The sequence below is a fragment of the Haliotis cracherodii genome, unplaced genomic scaffold (assembly GCF_022045235.1).
Source record: "Haliotis cracherodii isolate W230 unplaced genomic scaffold, xgHalCrac1.p SCAF_6, whole genome shotgun sequence".
Lineage (NCBI taxonomy): Eukaryota > Metazoa > Mollusca > Gastropoda > Lepetellida > Haliotidae > Haliotis > Haliotis cracherodii.
The window spans coordinates 60,178,168-60,196,817 of record NW_027266319.1 but is presented as its reverse complement, the minus strand read 5'-3'; the positions used below and the strand labels follow the sequence as shown (position 1 = coordinate 60,196,817).

Below are 18,650 nucleotides of genomic sequence, written 5' to 3'. Positions count from 1 at the left end.
ATAGGTCGCTTACATAGTAAACAGAGGGAATGTTACTGGCATAGGTCACTTACATAGTAAACAGAGGGAATGTTACTGCCAGGTCACTTACATAGTAAACAGAGGGAAAGTTACAGGCACAGGTCACTTACATAGTAAACAGAGGGAATGTTACTGCCAGGTCACTTACATAGTAAACAGAGGGAAAGTTACTGGCACAGGTCACTTACATAGTAAACAGAGGGAATGTTACTGGCACAGGTCACTTACATAGTAAACAGAGGGAATGTTACTGGCACAGGTCACTTACATAGTAAACAGAGGGCATGTTACTGGCACAGGTCACTTACATAGTAAACAGGGGGAATGTTACTGGCATAGGTCACTTACATAGTAAACAGAGGGCATGTTACTGGCACAGGTCACTTACATAGTAAACAGAGGGCATGTTACTGGCACAGGTCACTTACATAGTAAACAGAGGGAATGTTACTGGCACACGTCACTTACATAGTAAACCAAGGGCATGTTACTGGCACAGGTCACTTACATAGTAAACCAAGGGCATGTTACTGGCACAGGTCACTTACATAGACAGAGGGAATGTTACTGGCACAGGTCACTTACATAGTAAACAGAGGGAATGTTACTGGCAAAGGTCACTTACATAGTAAACAGAGGGAATGTTACTGGCATGGTAAACTTACATAGTAAACAGAGGGAATGTTACTGGCAAAGGTCACTTACATAGTAAACAGAGGGAATGTTACTGGCATGGTAAACTTACATAGTAAACAGAGGGAATGTTACTGGCATGGTAAACTTACATAGTAAACAGAGGGAATGTTACTGGCATGGTAAACTTACATAGTAAACAGAGGGAATGTTACTGCCAGGTCACTTACATAGTAAACAGAGGGAAAGTTACAGGCACAGGTCACTTACATAGTAAACAGAGGGCATGTTACTGGCATGGTAAACTTACATAGTGTTACTCTCATAAAGGCAACAACCAATAATTCAACTGGTACTGACAAAAACCAACATAAACTCATGGATTTGTCATTGTTCTTCTTTTCAGGAATTAGGAGATATTTTAACATTGGCTTAACAAGTTCAATGCACTAGTGTCACACTGTAAAGCCTCTTCGATCCCCTTTCCTCTTCATTATATCAGTAAAATACAAGTCATCTCTACCAATGAATTGGGGAATTATTTAATTCCGGTATGGGGATCTATAATGACATTAGCTTCAGATTAGGGGCCAAATATCAGCCTCTGAGCAGGTCCAAATATATCCCTATGTCATATCATTATTCAAATCTAGGATTATTTGAGATTATAGTGTTGAAGAATTTCAAAATTCTTAAAATAAGGCCTCACCTCTGAGTCTTCAGCACAACTTGCAGACAGGGGTGTGGTGGGCGTGGGGGGCGTGGAGGGGGAGGGGGAGGGGCCAGGGGAGCTGCCAAATGCAGGAAACTCAAACGGAGTTATCCCCCTTGTCTCATCCTCTTTGTCTGTCTCTTCATCACTGACAGCCATGGCTATTTTGCTTCTCCGATGTTTCTTCTTTTTGCCTGAAATTACATTCTGAATGAACTAAAAAAATAAAATGACAGATTAGAATATACACAAGAGAACAATTCTTCCTCATCTTCTGAAATGCAGTACGGGAAACATTGTATGACTCTGTTACATTGAAGGATCTTAACACAGCGACTCTTTCATTGTCTTTGCTCCCCTCAGAGGTGAGTGAGTGAGTGAGTGAGTATGGTTTTATGCCGCTTTTAGCAATATTCCAGCAATATCATTGTGGGGGACAGAAATGGGCTTCACACATTGTACCCATGTCAGGAATCGAAACCCGGGTCTTCGGTGTGACGAGCAAACGCTCTATCCGAGCGCCCCCTCAGAGTTGAGGTGAGATGAGGTGAGATGAAAAAATGTGATTAAAATTACTTTTAGTTAATTGACTCATAAAGCGACAAGCTTGTGTATGTAGCGTGTGTGGCTGCTTGTACTAGTTTGAAGTAATACCGGTTTTATTGTGCCAGCCCACTAAGATACCATGTCAGATCATCATAGATGCCCCACTCACTCACAGTATACTGACTCCGAACTGACCAGTGCTTGTTTTATAACCTAATGCCAACTTCAGGCAGGGTAACAACAAGTAGCATTTTCAACATCTTTTGGTATGACGCAGTCAGGGGATTGAAACTGATGTTTAGCAAATAATGAAAATAATGGCGGCAAACTTTCTGTATTGAATTTGTTTTTTTATCTCATGCCGACTTCAGGCATGGTAACAACAAGTAGCATTTTCAAGATCTTTCTCTTTTGAATTTGTTTATATTGAAATTGCTTAAAATATTATATATTTTTCAAGCTTGAGTTTAAATAAGGATATAAGTCTTTAACATTTTGGCACATTTAAGTTCCAAAGGGCCAACTACAACAGCTGAAAAGACAATATCTCCCTGTCTCTTGAAATCAACCACCTTGTACACCAAGAATCTGTTTTCACTTTACTTTATGAATTTCTTTGAGAATTATCACTTCAAATATCAAAACAAATAATTTCTTCTATGTCTTGTGAACTGTGTAGATATTTTACCGTTTACAACTTGTATTACAAGAAAGAGAAAATGTACCTCAAGCAAAGAATTTGTTCACTGGACAAGAAATGTTAAAAAAACGAAAAAGGACTACTGTACAAAGTCTACAAAAGATTAAGTGAGTGAGTGAGTGAGTGAGTGAGTGAGTGAGTGAGTGAGTGAGTGAGTGAGTATGGTTTTACGCCGCTTTTAGCAATTATTCCAGCAATATCACAGCTGGGGACACCAGAAATGGGCTTCACACATTGTACCCATGTCGGGAATCGAACCCGGGTCTTCGGCGTGACGAGCGAACGCTTCAACCACAAGGCTACCCGACCGCCCCCTACAAAAGATTAAGAAAGGGAAATCTGCTTCTTATGCAGTGTTAAGCTATAGCTAAACTAAGATACAAGATGACATGGCAAAATCTTTAATTCTGTGGCACTTCCTGAAAATAAAGATGACAAAAAATCTCTCAATGGTGCTGTTGCCTGCACTACAGTAGCTGAAAGATTGTTTGAAGCCACGATGTGGAAGGTATCCACTCACCCACCTACTGAGGTTTGGAGTGAGTGAGTGAGTATAGTCAGCATGATTCCAGGAGGGGGACTCCACATGTGAGGAATCAAACCGGGTCTTCAGCATGATGAGCAAACGCTTTACCCACTGGGCTCCCTTCCACACCCCTTTTGTCACGATAGTCCAAGACAAGTTAAATTTGTGAATGGATTAGTTGTTCTCTTCAAAAATCTTTTTTTCTTGCATAAATCCCAAGTCCTAGATGAGCTGCGGACTAGCTAATGGAGATAACGGACGCCGTATTAGCTGTAAGCAGTGCCCTGCTATATGACGGCCGTCTGTAAATAATCGAGTCTGGACCAGACAATCCAGTGAGTGATATCATGAGCATCAATCCTTGCAATTGGGATACGATGACATGTATCAACCAAGACAGCGAGTCTCATCATCCCATACCATTAGTCGCCTTTTACGACAAGAATAGGTTGCTGAAGACCTATTCTACCCCGGATCTTCACGGCTCTGGTCGCTTAGAACATTGACAAGGGGGGACCACTAACTGAATTTAATTTAATTTAATTAAAGTTGACTTTTTTATTAGAGATTGAGCAGTAGTGAACAAAGTTACATCAAACATTGATGAAACTAAAACTTTCCTGCTTATTAAAAAGTCCTGAAAAATATATACTGGCATCTAAAAACCCTAAAAAGACATGTTTGACTACAAACTAGGAACTCCTTACATTGGCTGTTCAAAGGTTATTGCAAGAATCAGCCGCGCTATCCTCCCATATATGGTTAGATTACCAAACTAAAACATCATACCGTATTCAACATAATAAACGCCCACGGCACTCTCAAAATTAGAAATAGGGGGCGCTTATTAGAACATTATTTTGGTGAAAAAAACAGAAAGAAAAATTTGTGGTTTATGCTGACAGCCTAAAATGTTTATGTCAATAGATATATTCTTCGTAGAATTTAATTGCCCATAATTAAGGGTGCATATAACACATGAGTGCATATTACATGCGAATAAATAAGTCTTGTGAACATTAATCAATCGGAAGGGGTGCTAATTGGGATTGTTCACTAGCCAATATATTAGCAAATACCGCCGTGGGCACTTATAAGAGCTGGGCGCTTATTACGTCGAATACGGTAGTCTTGTATGATGTTGACAAATGCTAGAAACATGATCAGGGCTAACAAGGATTCTAACCCACAATCACAGAATTCTGGCACGTCTAAGTGACGCAACTGTGGGCAGTGAACTGCAGTGCCTTTGACGACTGGGCGACTGTGGTGAATGTAACTAACGGTAGTTTTGTTATTCTACAGGAAATTATCATTTTTTTAATTACGAAGACACTATCACTACATGAAATGATCAGCATACATTAGTGCAGAGAAAAGGGGAGCTAACTATACTGAACCGCAAAAGAAACGTCACCCCAAGTAACATTGCATGAAAAAGTTGTCATTTAAATATCTGATAAAAAACCCAAAGCAGATGACAATAAAACCGATTGCCCAAATGAATCATGGCAACGACCAGGATAACCTGATGCACGTGAGTTCTGTGAAAATTGAAATGCACATGCGTTCCCCCATTTCTTGCCCTATAAAAATCCACCCAGATCGGATAACATTCAACGTTATTGAATTGCTAACACGTGCCAAGATTGACAAGAAATCAGCGACACCAAGCCCTTGGACAATTGCAAGCTGGACAAACCTCCCGGCAAGTAGCCAATGCATGAGGGTCGGCCCTGTGGTCTTCCAGAATATCGATCCAGGGAGAGGCAATGGTGTCACAGCAGCTCGGTACATTGATCAAGTCTTGAGACTACACACCATACCTCATTTGGCACGTAGCCGCAACCATGAGTTTCAGCATGATAACGCCCGTGCCCACACTGTGAGAGCAACAAGAGAATTCCTCCAGCAGAATGGCATCAGAACCATGCAGTGGCCAGTCCCGATCTAAATACCATTGAGCACCAGTGGGACGAAATTCAAAGACGGCTGAATGACATCCGACCAAGGCAACAACTGCGGCTGAACTGCGTCAGGCATTCCTCAGACTGTGGCCTGTGGCCTTCATCAACCACCTCATCCATTCCATGTATCGACGTTGCACATCAATGCACTTGGCGGACCCACGAGATACTGACTTGTGATGCCATTTATTTAGAGGCTAGTGCTGTGTTTCACTTTAAGAACATTTGACACTATAATTTCAACCTTGATGATCAGTTTTGCCAAGTTTCATCTTTTTAATATGTCTCAGAGTATGTTTACAGTGTTTGGACAAATAAGGATTCTCATATATCTATCCATGGTGATGTTTCTTTTGCGGTTCAGTATATATGTGTACCAGCAGAATCTCTGGCAGTGCTTTGTCGTCTCTGTCTCGGAGTCATCTCTCGTCTATATACAGGGGTAGTGGCTGAAATAGTCACGTGTTCAACATTTCTCTCAACTGTTCAGCATATTAAAAATATGGCTACCCAAGTACCAATCTTGTGAATTATCCTTATGATGCTATTGAAATTGCAAGACCATTCCAAATTCCTGTGACTGATGTATAGACCAAGATAATGGTGATGACTGATGATGATGATGATGATGATGATGATGATGATGATGCAAGAATTGCAACCAAGAACTGGACAACCAATCAGACTTTTTAAAGTAGGCCAACCATCTGATATGCTGGGATTCTTTTGAAAAAAAATCATTCTTTGAAAGGTTCCACTGCCCATGGACGTTCTAAAACATAATGTGTTTTGAGTAAAGAGAGAACATGATTCCTACTTTCAGAGAAAAAAACACAGATCTTGAAGAGCTGACTGACAAAAAAACATTCTGTTGCAAACAAAAATCCCAGCCAATCCCGAAACATTTAAACGGTCAGTCCCTATTTATTTATTTTGGATCATTTATTAATTAAACATGAAACAGCATGAAGATAATCATGGCGATAATTCAACATTTATGAAAGATATGTCACCTCTTTCTATGAGAATCTGAAGGGTCTTCTCCATGTGCTTCACAAGGTCATACTTGCTGACCTCTGACCCCAGTGTGAGGTCAAGGGTAGAGAGGGGTTTAGGTGTGTCCGGCGGAGAGAAATAGATTTCGGTTGGTGCCATGGAGAATTCAGACTCCTCCGACGATTCCTGGAACATACAAAAAATACCTTCAAGGTAGTAAAATATTCATGCAACTCAAATCAAGAAAACCATTTTAACCATTTTTTGCTGTTTCTCAGTCAGTATTCTCACATACATCAAAGACTGATAGATATTTAGTCAGACTGATTACTGTATTTTCTCTTAAAAAATATAGCTGTGTTAAGGATGTGCGCATAAAATAACAACAGTCCCAGCGATAAGACATTACCATGAGCGTATAACAGCAACGATCCAAGTTGTGAGCAACAATCTTTGCCATCGACACACTGTCACCAAGTCACTCAGCCGGACCACCCATCTTCCAGAGGCAAGGGAGTTAACTGACTATAAAACTTCTGTTTCCACCCATGCCGAACTAGGCTGGAATTATGGAGTTACATTTTGGCTGGACTAACGAGTCTATGCATAGTCCAATCAACATGGCGTAGCAAAATCAACATCCGATTTGTAAACTGCCTTGGAGATTTAGGTTGATTACAGGACTTGCAAAGCATGTGTACCGACAACCAAGCATCAACAGACATTTTCCAAATTGTTTCACGTTTTAAATCGAGGTGCTCACGTGATTTGATGCACTTTGCGAAGTAAGACCTGTTTTATTTCAATAGAGATGATGATTTGCGATCAGATCGTCTTCAATCAGCGCTGCCATTTTGATTGAAGCAAGCGCAAGTGATATGACAGGTGGAATCTGATTGGTCAATAGGAGTGACATAGAAGGGACGTAACTCTTAATAGCCCAGGTGGTGCTACAATAGAACCCAGAAATTCCAGTCCAGTTCGGCTTGGGTGGAAACTGGACTTTTACAGTCAGTTATCTCCCTTGCCTCAGAAAGACACAAGCTCCTTCCCAGCGCGTGACACCTTCGTTACACTCTCGGTAACATCGCTGCCACCAGTGTGGGCGCGGCCATTACAAGAATCTTGAAATTTGCCCTCAAACACCAAATGTAGCAACGTTGATACTTTTGTTTATGTCTGGGGGAATGCCATCATATTTCATTTTGAAAAGGTTTACGACTGACCATGTTTTCCAGATGAATTTAATTTGTTGTTTTAATAATCAGATTGGTTTGAGATTGCAGACTAACGGAAAATCAACTTCTCCCTTACATTCTTACTATATCAATTAAAGATGATACTTTTAATGAAATAGAAATTCAAATTGACAAACAAAGAAAGTAATTTATCAGCGGTAAGCGTATTCAGCGTCACTTGTTTGTAAACATACCGGTCTTTCGGTTGCAAGTTCAACAACAAACATGGTTGGGGCCACCTATCACAGTGGGGAGTTTTGACTGGTGGCAGCGATAGTATAGAGAGCTCCGCGAACGGGCCATCACTGTGAGGAGCTTGAGAAAGACGGTGACCATATGATCCATTCAGTTGACTCGCATGCCCAACATAGGTTGCCGGGGACCTTTCCTAACCCGGGAATCTCACCGTACCCATGGACAAAGGGAATCTACTCTGCCTTTGAATCACCACTAGGTATATCACAAATAATTGAACATATATCAACAACATACCTCATCTTTCTTTGCCTTCATGGGGTCAAGTTGCAGCTTTCCTTCCAGGAAGTCTTTAGAAAACTCCAGTTCATATGGCACCTATAGCAAAGATCATGATCAGATAATTACATCGATGAAAGTGTTGCCCTGCTATAGCACACTGCTTCACACTTTGATAATAATTGTCAATCCGGATAAATCAATTTTTCAAAAGACATCGACTGAAACAAACTGAATACATTTCTCAAAACTCAATTGATTCGGCATATAAGATTGGTTAATAAAAGAAAGAAATGCAATACATAGGCAGATCTAAAGGCGGAGTCACCCCTTTTGAAAACCAAATGTAGTATGTTTTAGGAAGTAAAATTACCTGAGAGAGGTTTTTGATATTATGGACCCCTCACTTTCAAAATGCCAAGTCAGAGAGCCCGACCACCCAATTCCATTAATCGCCTCTTACAACAAGCATAGTTGCCTTTTACGGCAAGCATGGGTTGCTGAACACCTATTCTACCCCGGATCTTCACGGGTCCTGCCCTTGTAATTCTGCGACTCACCAAGTAGTTAGACAGTGTGATGGGATCAGGATTACCCTGCGCCCCCTCATACATCACGGCAGGATCCTCATACACAAACGACTCTGTAACCAACAGCCAGACAAGAACAGTGTAAGAATATTATGTTCTTTTCAAGAGAGGCCTCACAAAATCTTTAATCTCATTTTATGTTACCGGTACTTGATAACTTGTTTTTGACATGTCAAAATATAATGAACTATTTTCATTTGTATTTTCAATTCCTTTAATGTGATATTAGAAATGTAGAAAACACGATTAGAACACCCTTGTCAGATAGTATATATAATATATAAGTGGCTCACCGGATAAGTAGGGCCTTTTGGCTTGCCCTTGCTTTGACACTAACAGGCGCCAATGGTTATGATCAACAGTTACTTAATTGTCAAATGCCGGTAGTCATTTCTGTAGTCAACGGTTGTGGATTGTCAAAAAATATGTATAGCCCTCTATATGATACTTTATACCATATTCAACATAATAACCGCCCAGGGCGCACTCATAATTAGAAATAGGGGGCTCTTATTAGAATATTATTTTGGTGAAAGAGTTGAAAGATCGTAAATTTTGTGGTTTATGCAGACAGCCTGAAATGATACAAAAGAAAAGTCTGTGCGTATCATACACGACAGATATATTTTTCCAGAATTTAATTCATTCGGAAGGGTGCTAATTGGGATTGTTCACAAGCCAATATATTAGCAAATATCACCATGGCCGCTTATTAGAGCGGGGTATTTATTATGTTGAATATGGTAATACTTTTTTTTACTCCTTGCTTATGTAAAATGGCCACCCACCTTGATCAAACGTTTCTGGTTCAGTTTCGGGAGGGGTCAGAAATGGACAAACTGAAACAGAAAGATATTTTCCCATAACAATTGTTTAAAAACATGGTTAACCTTACACACTTATATCATAGTCTCTAGACCGCCTCCGTGGTCTAGTGGATAGAGCGTCTTTTGGAGAGAGGAAGGTCGGTGGTTCGATTCCCAGCCGTGTCATACAAAAAGACGTTAATAGATGGTACATGTGTTGTTACATTGCCTGAGCGTTAAGGGGCTAAAACAAGGATTGGTTGGCCTCGGAGTCAGGATACTGTATCTGAGTGGGGTATCCATGTGAAATTGCGGCATGGTATCTCAGTGGGGTAGCAATTTAAAACTGTCATTAGTCCGGACTAGTACAAGCACAAGCACACAGCCACACACAGCCTCAGACACAGACATACATAGACACACACGCGCACACACGCACACATACATACACACACACACACGCGCACACACGCACACATACATACACACACACACACGCACATACACACACACATGCATCACTATAAAAGTGCAATAAACCTGAATGTAAAATTTTAAAAAACAACATTTCACCTCACCTCACCTCACCTCACCGTCTCTATCCAATGATTGCCAACATACCTTTAGTGTGGTCGATAAAAAACATGTGTTTCTTGAAGCCCACAACCATATCCCCACAGTCGTTGAGGAAGCAGGCCGCACTGAGCGTACTGTCCAGTGTAATCTCTGTCAGAAGCACACGGAACTCATCCCAGATCCTGATAGCACCTTCATCACTGGCAACAAAAAACATACAGTTGAAATGTCCCCAAGTACATACATCATGTACATAGCCCCTCGCTAAACGTTACATAAAAAGGTCCCCTTTGTGATGCCAGGTCAGAACAAGTCACCACAAACTGCTTGTCGCACGAACTGCTTGTCGCACAAACTGCTTATCGAACTGCTTGTCGCACTGCTTGTCGCACTGCTTGTCGCACAAACTGCTTGTCGCACGAACTGCTTATCGAACTGCTTGTCGCACGAACTGCTTGTCGCACGAACTGCTTGTCGCACGAACTGCTTATCGAACTGCTTGTCGCATGAACTGCTTGTCGCATGAACTGCTTATCGAACTGCTTGTCGCACGAACTGCTTGTCGCACGAACTGCTTGTCGCACGAACTGCTTATCGACTGCTTGTCGCACGAACTGCTTGTCGAACTGTATGTCGCACGAACTGCTTATGGAACTGCTTGTCGCACGAACTACTTGTCGCACGAACTGCTTGTCGCACAAACTGCTTGTCGCACAAACTGCTTGTCGCACAGCACATGATGAGGAGGTCAGTGAATTGGATGATTGTGCGCCATCGCACCGCATTGATGTTGCTCATAATAACAAGCACTGGCTTGCCTGGTCCTGAATTGACTATTTCCAGGCATTCGTGACCAACTCTTGTTATTCTGGGACAAGCCGAATAGCGACTCGTGCCCCTCTCGTTGCCATTTTTGCGACCAGGTTCCGTCTTAGCGCAAACAGGCATACCTAAAACAATTGTCAACTCGTTGCGTAATGGTTCACACATTTTCCCCATATATTATTTATATTTCAGATGCAATTTGAAGCACATCGGGATGTGCGGAATTATACAGTATGATTGAATACATTAAACTGTGTCTTTGGTATATTTTTAGATGCAAGACATATGTAAAATAAAAAATATTTCTGAGGGATTCTTTGAAGAAGAACTTGATCATACGTGCATTCTGATTTGTTTGTCGTATTTTCGCACATAACATTCATCGATAGGGGGATGAGTCTTCTTGCAGATTACGGAAAGGGGCGAGTGGTGACGAATGTATTTCCAGGCTGTCTTTATACAAATGTAATATTGCTGAGTTAGGGACAAGGCGGATCCAGCATTCTTAAAAGGGAGGGGTCCAAAATATCAAAATTCTATCTCAGACAATTTTATGTCTACAACATACATTTGGATTTTATAAAAGGGGGTGTCCGGTCCCCCTTGACTCCCCCTCTGGATCCACCTATGATGGATATAACAGCAAACAAACGAACAAATATGCTTTAAGGGAGACAGAAATATATCTTCAAATGTACCTAAGAATCATTTACCAATACCGGTATAAAGTTTATTAAAAGACTCTTAACTAGAGGAATATTCCAGTTATATCACACCAATCTTTAAATAACCCAGCCTGTATGTTGGACAAAGGGGGAATTATGGGACCAGATAAAGTCTCGGTACTAATCTCTGATACTGGACCTGTGAAGATTCCGGTGTAGAATAGGTCGTCAGCAACCCATGCTTGCCGTGAAAGGTGACTATGCTTGTTGTAAAACGGCGACTAATGGGATTGGGTGGTCAGGCTCGCTGACTTGGTTGATGCATGTCATCAATCCCAATCGCGTGGATCGATGCTCATGATATTAATCACTGGATTTTCTGGTCCAGACTCTATTATTTACAGACCGCCGTCATATAGCTGGAATAATGCTGGGTGCGGCATTAAACAACAAACCAACCAACCAATCTCTGATACCGACCCTAAAACAAAAGTATCCGAAAAATCCCAAATCAATAATACTGTGAACATGAAAATGAAGCGATTCTCTCGGCTCCTTACAATTATATATTGAAAGACTATTTAACAATAAAAAGCCTATTTTCATTCCAGAAAAAAACAATTTAACAAAATAAATCTTAAAATATTTTCATTTCAGTGACAAAATGTTAGACTTTGTCTGTACCTGCAAGAACAGAATATTTTCATGGTCTGGCAGGCATCGAGAGCTATGATAGCTTCATTGTGCTCGGGACGTTTGTAAATATCTACAGCCTCCGAAAACTCCGGGACAGCTGAAAAAACAAAACAAAGCGACACAATCAAATACATGTCATACTAAAAAAAGGTCTACAATGTCAACCCTCAATGACAATAAAAGACTGAAAATATTTATTTTCTGTTAAGAACTGCATGTGACTGTATGGGTCAAAATCTTTGAAAGACGAGTCAAAAATATTATGAGTTTTTTGTCTTCGACAAGACTTTGACTTTGAGAGTGAGTGAGTATGGTTTTATGCCACTTGTAACAATTTTCCTGCAATATCATGGCTGGAGACACCAGAAAATGGTTTCTTATATACCTGGGGTGAGAAACCCTTTTGAGATAACTTGTATCAAACATAATTATGTGTGACATCAATTTCCAGGTCCGTGATTGGCTATTCCATGGTGATGGCTTAAGGTCAAATTATGACAGTCTTCTTTCATGATTGCAATTCACTTGTGCTTCGGTCGAATTCACCTACGTCTGTGTCGAAACTTTAGAGTGTTCCTTGGTCTTGTCTAGTTTGCATTGTCATCATCGCCTTGATAATCCACAGATATGGCCAAAACTTTTTTAGTGTGGAAGGTCACGCTACGTATGGGTAGTAAGCAGTTGTTCAGAAGACGTCACAAATGAGGTTTGTAGTTATGTATTAATGCGCCATTGTGATCATAAGAATAGACAGAATATGCATTTGATGATAAAATGGTTCGATTTTAGGGGGAAACATAAACAGATCACTCCGCTCATGCCTGTTAGATACCTTTTAAAACAACTCGTAAGATAATAATACTTAGATAATAAATATGGCAAATATTTGCTCGTTTTCACCATTTGTAAACTTTGATGGACACCTGTAGCGAACTTAAACTTGCTGACCTGCTGTCTGCTGTATAGGTAACCTATACCTAACAAGTATGCTACAAGATGTGCTACTCCATGTATAACCATGTAATATCATATACTGAATTGAATAAAAAATATTTAAAAAAAACAAAACGACAAATAAATGGTATTTGACAGACACCTGTGTCGAAATCTCTATTTCACACAGCATACCCATGTGGGGAATCGAAACCGGACCTCGGCATGACGCTGGTCTACCCCAGGGCCCGCTTCACTTTGAGGTGAGGTGAGGTGAAATGGGGTTTAACGTCGCGTCCAAGATTACTGCACTTATATAGCGACGTGCATGCACGTGTGTGTGTGGCTGCTTGTACTAGTCCGGACTGATGTCGATTTATAGTGCTAGCTCACTGAGATACCATGCTGCAGTTTAACATGAATACCCCAGTCAGACACAGTATACTGACTCCGAGCCGACCAGTCCTTGTTTTAGCCCCTTAACGCCCAGCGCCAGACAGGGTAACAACAAGTACCATCTTTTAACGTCTTTGGGTATGACGCGGTCGGGGATCGAAACCCTAGACCTTCCGCTCTCCAGGTTAACGCTCTACCACTAGACCACGGAGGCGGTCTTCACTTTGAGAATGTAACCACACTGTCACCTTTAGCTTTGTACATCCCCGCGTCCTCAGCTGGCGTCAACGTGTAGTCATTGACACAACCACTTTTGTGTCCAGTCAAGAAGGTCATATTCTGAAGACAGAGAGACAAGAGATGAGGACGAATACCAGCATGCTCCACAGTTCAGACATTTTACATAAATTTTATGGTCATTTTGAATACTGTATATTATTATTCCAATAGGCTGGAATTACTGGGTTCGATCATAGCGCCAGCAGTGGCTATTAAGAAATAATGTCCCTTCTAAGCCTCCCCTATGGACCAATCATATTCCACCTCTCGTGTCACTTGCGTTTGCTTCGCACAAAATGGTGGCGCCCAGTCAGGACGATCTGATTGATAATCAAACGCGCTTTTTCAGAAATCAGTATAGATATGCTACTACAACTGCGACAGTGAGTTGCATGACAATATATATTTATACATCGAAGTGACCGCATCGCTAGCTCTCCGTAATGTTTCGATGACAGCACGTGGAGCCGTACAACCAATGTAAACAAAAGATAACTACGCAAAAACAAGTAGATTTGCACGTGTTAGGATACTTTCTTAATGAACCATAACCATTCTTTGACATTTGTTTATAAAAATGTGAAGACTTGTCAAACATGAAAAAGGATGAAATGCATATGCAATATCTTGAATGGACAGTGAAAGATGTGACGAATCGTCACATGGCGCTGGCCTGTGGCAGAGGTACTCTGCTGGCCACTCTCCTACCCAGAGTTCCATGCGGCCGGCAGCCAGCCAGTGTTATGTTGAGTCACCACTGCGCCGGAGTTCGCATGGAACTCTGGGTAGGAGAGTGAGTGAGTGAGTGAGTATGGTTTTACGCCGCTTTTAGCAATATTCCAGCAATATCACGGCGGGGGACACCAGAAATGGGCTTCACACATTGTACCCATGTCGGGATAAAACCCGGGTCTTCGGCGTGAAGAGCGAATGCTTTAACCACTGGGCTATCCGACCGCCCCTGGGTAGGAGTGTTTTGAGACGAGTGTATGAGTAATGTAGATGGTCTCACTATTCGTGCGTAGTGTGCGATGTCTGGAGCACAGTAGACCTCATGCGTCAGAGCCAGGTCGGGGAGGCTCCAGATCTGTATCTGCATCAGGTCCTTTAGGAGGCACAGCGTTATCAGGGAGTCGTGGCCGGGGTCGTGCCGCATGTCCTCAATCTGGTCAGATCACAATAGTACTTCACATGGATGATGATAATAATATGATTGAAATTACACGCCTCTCCAAACAATGGTGGATGGATGCTTCTAGGGGTTAAGGGCCTATTTCGATTCCGTACATAGGAATACTATGTGGATAAAAGCGACATAACCATTTTCAAAATCATGAGAAAATCTGCTTGAAGAAGAGTTTGTTGTAAGATACAGTCTTTCTCACAAGCAAGCTTTTGCGAATCACTATCAATAAATGGGTGAGTGAGTGAGTTGGGTTTAACGCCACTTTTAACAGTATTCCAGTTATATCGTGGCGTGTCAGCTTAATGTGGGAGGAAAGCCCGAAGTGATGCAGGTCTCAGACGTTTAGCACTTCGGTGAAACCCACGAGTACGGGTATGGTGCTGACAAACCTAGAAACATAATCAGGGCGACCCGGGATTTGAACCCACAATCATAGGTTTCCGGCGTGCCCAAGAGACGCAACTCTGCACATCGAATCGTGGCGCCTTAGACGACTGGGCCATCCGTGCCCCCTGGATTATGATAAATGCATATTAATATTGAGTTGCATCATATCATCAAGCATGCTCATGGTGCTACATAATTACCATAGTGTGTTCAATGGATACGTTTGCACTCAAATGACATTCTCAGCTCCCTGGGGAGTATACAACCCAAGCTGCCTTTCATCCACTGGATGGTTTAGCATTCCTATTTCCATCTCATCCAACCATTTGCCTCTCGTTTTGTTTGTTTGTTTGTTTGTTTAACGCTGCACTCAGCAATATTCCAGCTATATGACGGCGGTCTGTAAAATAATCAAGTCTGGACCAGACAATCCAGTGATTGACGTCATGAGCATCGATCCACGCAATTGGGATGAATGACATGTATTAACCAAGTCAGCGAGCCTGACCACCCGATCCCGTTAGTCGCCTTTTACGACAAGCATAGTCGCCTTTTACGGCAAGCATGGGTTGCTGAAGACCTATTCTACCCCGGTACCCTTCACTGCTGGGTGAATATAGGCTTATTCAGATGAAAGTCACTTGCTTATGGACACGTGTCTGGCATGTCATGAAATCAAACTTAATGCTCGGTTTAAGGAACTAGATTTAACTTGCACCAAGTGCATGTTGATCTGAAAACCAAGTTGCACCAAAAAATTTACCAAAGTTGAAAAATAGGCCAGTCTGCTGCCAGTATCGAATTAATCGAATTGCTGTAAAACGTAAAAGGTACATGTGCACATAATCTTGAAGTACCCACAGTTTGATGATGTCACACCGAAGAAAGTAGACAAATTACATGTAACACTGGGACTAGTGATGTAGTATGGTATGTAGTATGGTAAATAACCTGTGTTCGAAGGTAGATGTTGTGTGGACAAGTAAGGACACTAAATATTAGGTTTCATTTTTCAATCAGAGGCTTAAAACAATAAAAGAATAGGTTCTCACGAAATGACTTCTGAAATTATTAATTTTATTTCGCTTGTTCAAACTAGTATGTAACCAACCTGGGAAAGGGCCTCCCTATATAAACAAGCATACAAACTCCTATTGCTGCCATTACCAAAACACGAGATGTGCAGTAAAGCAGTGTCCATGTAAAGGGAAGTAACTGTGTTCTATATTGGATTGCATTGTTTTTAAGTATTAGGATTTTATTTTATTTTTTTTATTTTTTTAAAATGGAAAAAAAACAACGAAATATGTGGCAGAATTTCTGATGATGCAGCGGGGGCTGAGAACCAGGGCTAGTATTTTTTTAAGCCTTATATAGACACATCGAGCCCTGTAACAAAAACAGAGGATTTGACTCCTGCATATCAGAGGTGCAAGTTGTTCTTGTCTACTTACAGCATCTTTTGAAGCTTTGAACTCCATGTACTTTTGTCCTTTGACCACAGGATCCATGAACAGGATCCGGCCATCCTGAATTCATCATACCACATCACATTTAGTATTTAGTAAATACTGTTTAACTAAACTTTATAACGTCAGCGGAAAAGCAATCGTTGTCATCCTCAATAACAATTTTTTGCATTAAAACCTAAAATCATCTTTTATGTTTCTGGTAACCATCTTTTCTCTCATGTAACAAATGTTGCATTTGGGATAACAATCCCCGTCCGGGATTCGAACCCACACTGCCAGAGTGAAGCACCTAATCGCCAGCACACAATTCAGCGATCTAACCCACTCAGCCACCGGGGCTTCTACAAAAACTGTAAGTCTGGCAATTAGGTGCCTCACTCGGGCAGTGTGGGTTCGAATCCCGGATGGGACTCAACTCCCCAAAAGTACGAGAATCTCTACTTAACTAAAAAAGTGTTACCCCAAATATAACATTTGTCACATTTGATCACTTTCTAAATGGCATTGAGTGTTCATATCTATTCTCTTGGTCGACTTATAGTGAGTGAGTGAGTGAGTGAGTATGGTTTTACGCCGCTTTTAGCAATATTCCAGCAATATCACGGTGGGGGACACCAGAAATGGGCTTCACACATTGCACCCATGTCGGGAATCGAACCCGGGTCTTCGGCGTTACGAGCGAACGCTTTAACCACTAGGCTACCCGACCGCCCCTGGTCGACTTATAAGCAACACATATATATGACAGGAAATCGTATGAAATTGAAATACAAATTATATAAAAATTTCAATAAATGCATCAGTGTCCCAGCAGTCCAGGGTAGTCCTGGTAGATTATGGGTTCTAAGCCTGGTTCGCCCACAGTATGTTTCTTGGTTGATTACCATGAAATCCATGTCGTATGTTTCACCAAAGTGGTAAACATCTAAGACCTGCATCACTTCACTTAACCATGAAGCTGATGTGCCATGATACGACCGAAGTACTGTTCAAGTGGCATTAAACCCAACTCACTCACACACTTAAGTACAAAAGCTATCCCACCTCCATTCCCAGCAGGAGGTAGGAGTGTCTGACAGGACAGCAGAAGCCCTCGTCCGTCCACATCATGGCTGAGGCATTGAGGTCACACAGACAGCGGCAGTTGGTGATCGCCTCATTCCCCACGCCGCTCTCCGTGGCTCGGTGACTTGACTGGCCCCCATGGAGAAAAGAGGAGCTGCTGCTGGGTCTGAAATTGTCATCAATCTATTGTTGATGCCATATGACCATTCTAGGGCTGGGACGAGTCCAAATTTTACTACCCGGGTACCCACACCCATATTACCCGACCCTACCCGGGTACCTGCTGTTGGTGTCAAGAGATGTACAAAATGTCCGATTGAATAGTTTGACAGTAGCCCTAGCAGAATGTATTTAGATACACGTATAAAACAATGTGGCCATGCATACACTGAAGTTGACTGACGTTTTAGCTTTGTTCAAACATATATAAGTCAGAAGTTCATAGTCATGAAGAAATGCAAACAATAGAGACTTAAAATTGTCTTGTAGCCATGTAGTTATATTGTGAATTTTTGTCATGAAAAAATGTATCACATGACTAACCACGGGTCTGGGTAGTCCTGTGGGTACCCGGGTCCTACTCAGTACCTACCCAGCCCGAGTACCCGAGTTACCCGTGCCAGCCCTACACCATGCAACATTTAAAATGTGTTTACAGATATTGCATGGGTCTGAAATTGTCATCAATATATTGTTGATGCCATATCACCATTCAACATTTAAAATGTGTTTATAGATATTGCTGGCATGGACTTTTAGTTTTATTATGGTTATAACGACAATGTTTTCAACACTATAAGACTTTAGAGGTTCTGTTTTAATAGACAGGCTGATGAGATGAAGATGAAGGAAGACAAGACTGTCACGGGAATAATTCTGCAATCCTCTGCATTCTGCATCTAATGCATGTAGCATGGATGAAACTGTTACAGTATAATCATAGCTTCCTGCTGTCATGTGT

At 41.5% G+C, this 18,650-nt stretch overlaps 1 protein-coding gene across 1 annotated transcript in view; it reads right to left on the bottom strand.

The window, feature by feature from the left end:
- Window positions 1-18,650, bottom strand: part of LOC139445219 (uncharacterized) — an 83,746-nt gene that overhangs the window by 37,580 nt on the left and 27,516 nt on the right. Inside the window, exons 13-24 of the mRNA XM_071226357.1 lie at window positions 17,669-17,855; window positions 16,607-16,681; window positions 14,592-14,744; window positions 13,549-13,639; window positions 11,960-12,068; window positions 9,831-9,985; window positions 9,192-9,242; window positions 8,374-8,456; window positions 7,832-7,912; window positions 6,119-6,287; window positions 5,483-5,554; window positions 1,364-1,560 (exon numbers count right to left, since the gene is read on the bottom strand). Coding sequence (XP_071082458.1) covers window positions 1,364-1,560; window positions 5,483-5,554; window positions 6,119-6,287; window positions 7,832-7,912; window positions 8,374-8,456; window positions 9,192-9,242; window positions 9,831-9,985; window positions 11,960-12,068; window positions 13,549-13,639; window positions 14,592-14,744; window positions 16,607-16,681; window positions 17,669-17,855 — 1,423 coding nt within the window. The remainder of the gene's footprint in view (window positions 1-1,363; window positions 1,561-5,482; window positions 5,555-6,118; window positions 6,288-7,831; window positions 7,913-8,373; window positions 8,457-9,191; window positions 9,243-9,830; window positions 9,986-11,959; window positions 12,069-13,548; window positions 13,640-14,591; window positions 14,745-16,606; window positions 16,682-17,668; window positions 17,856-18,650) is intronic.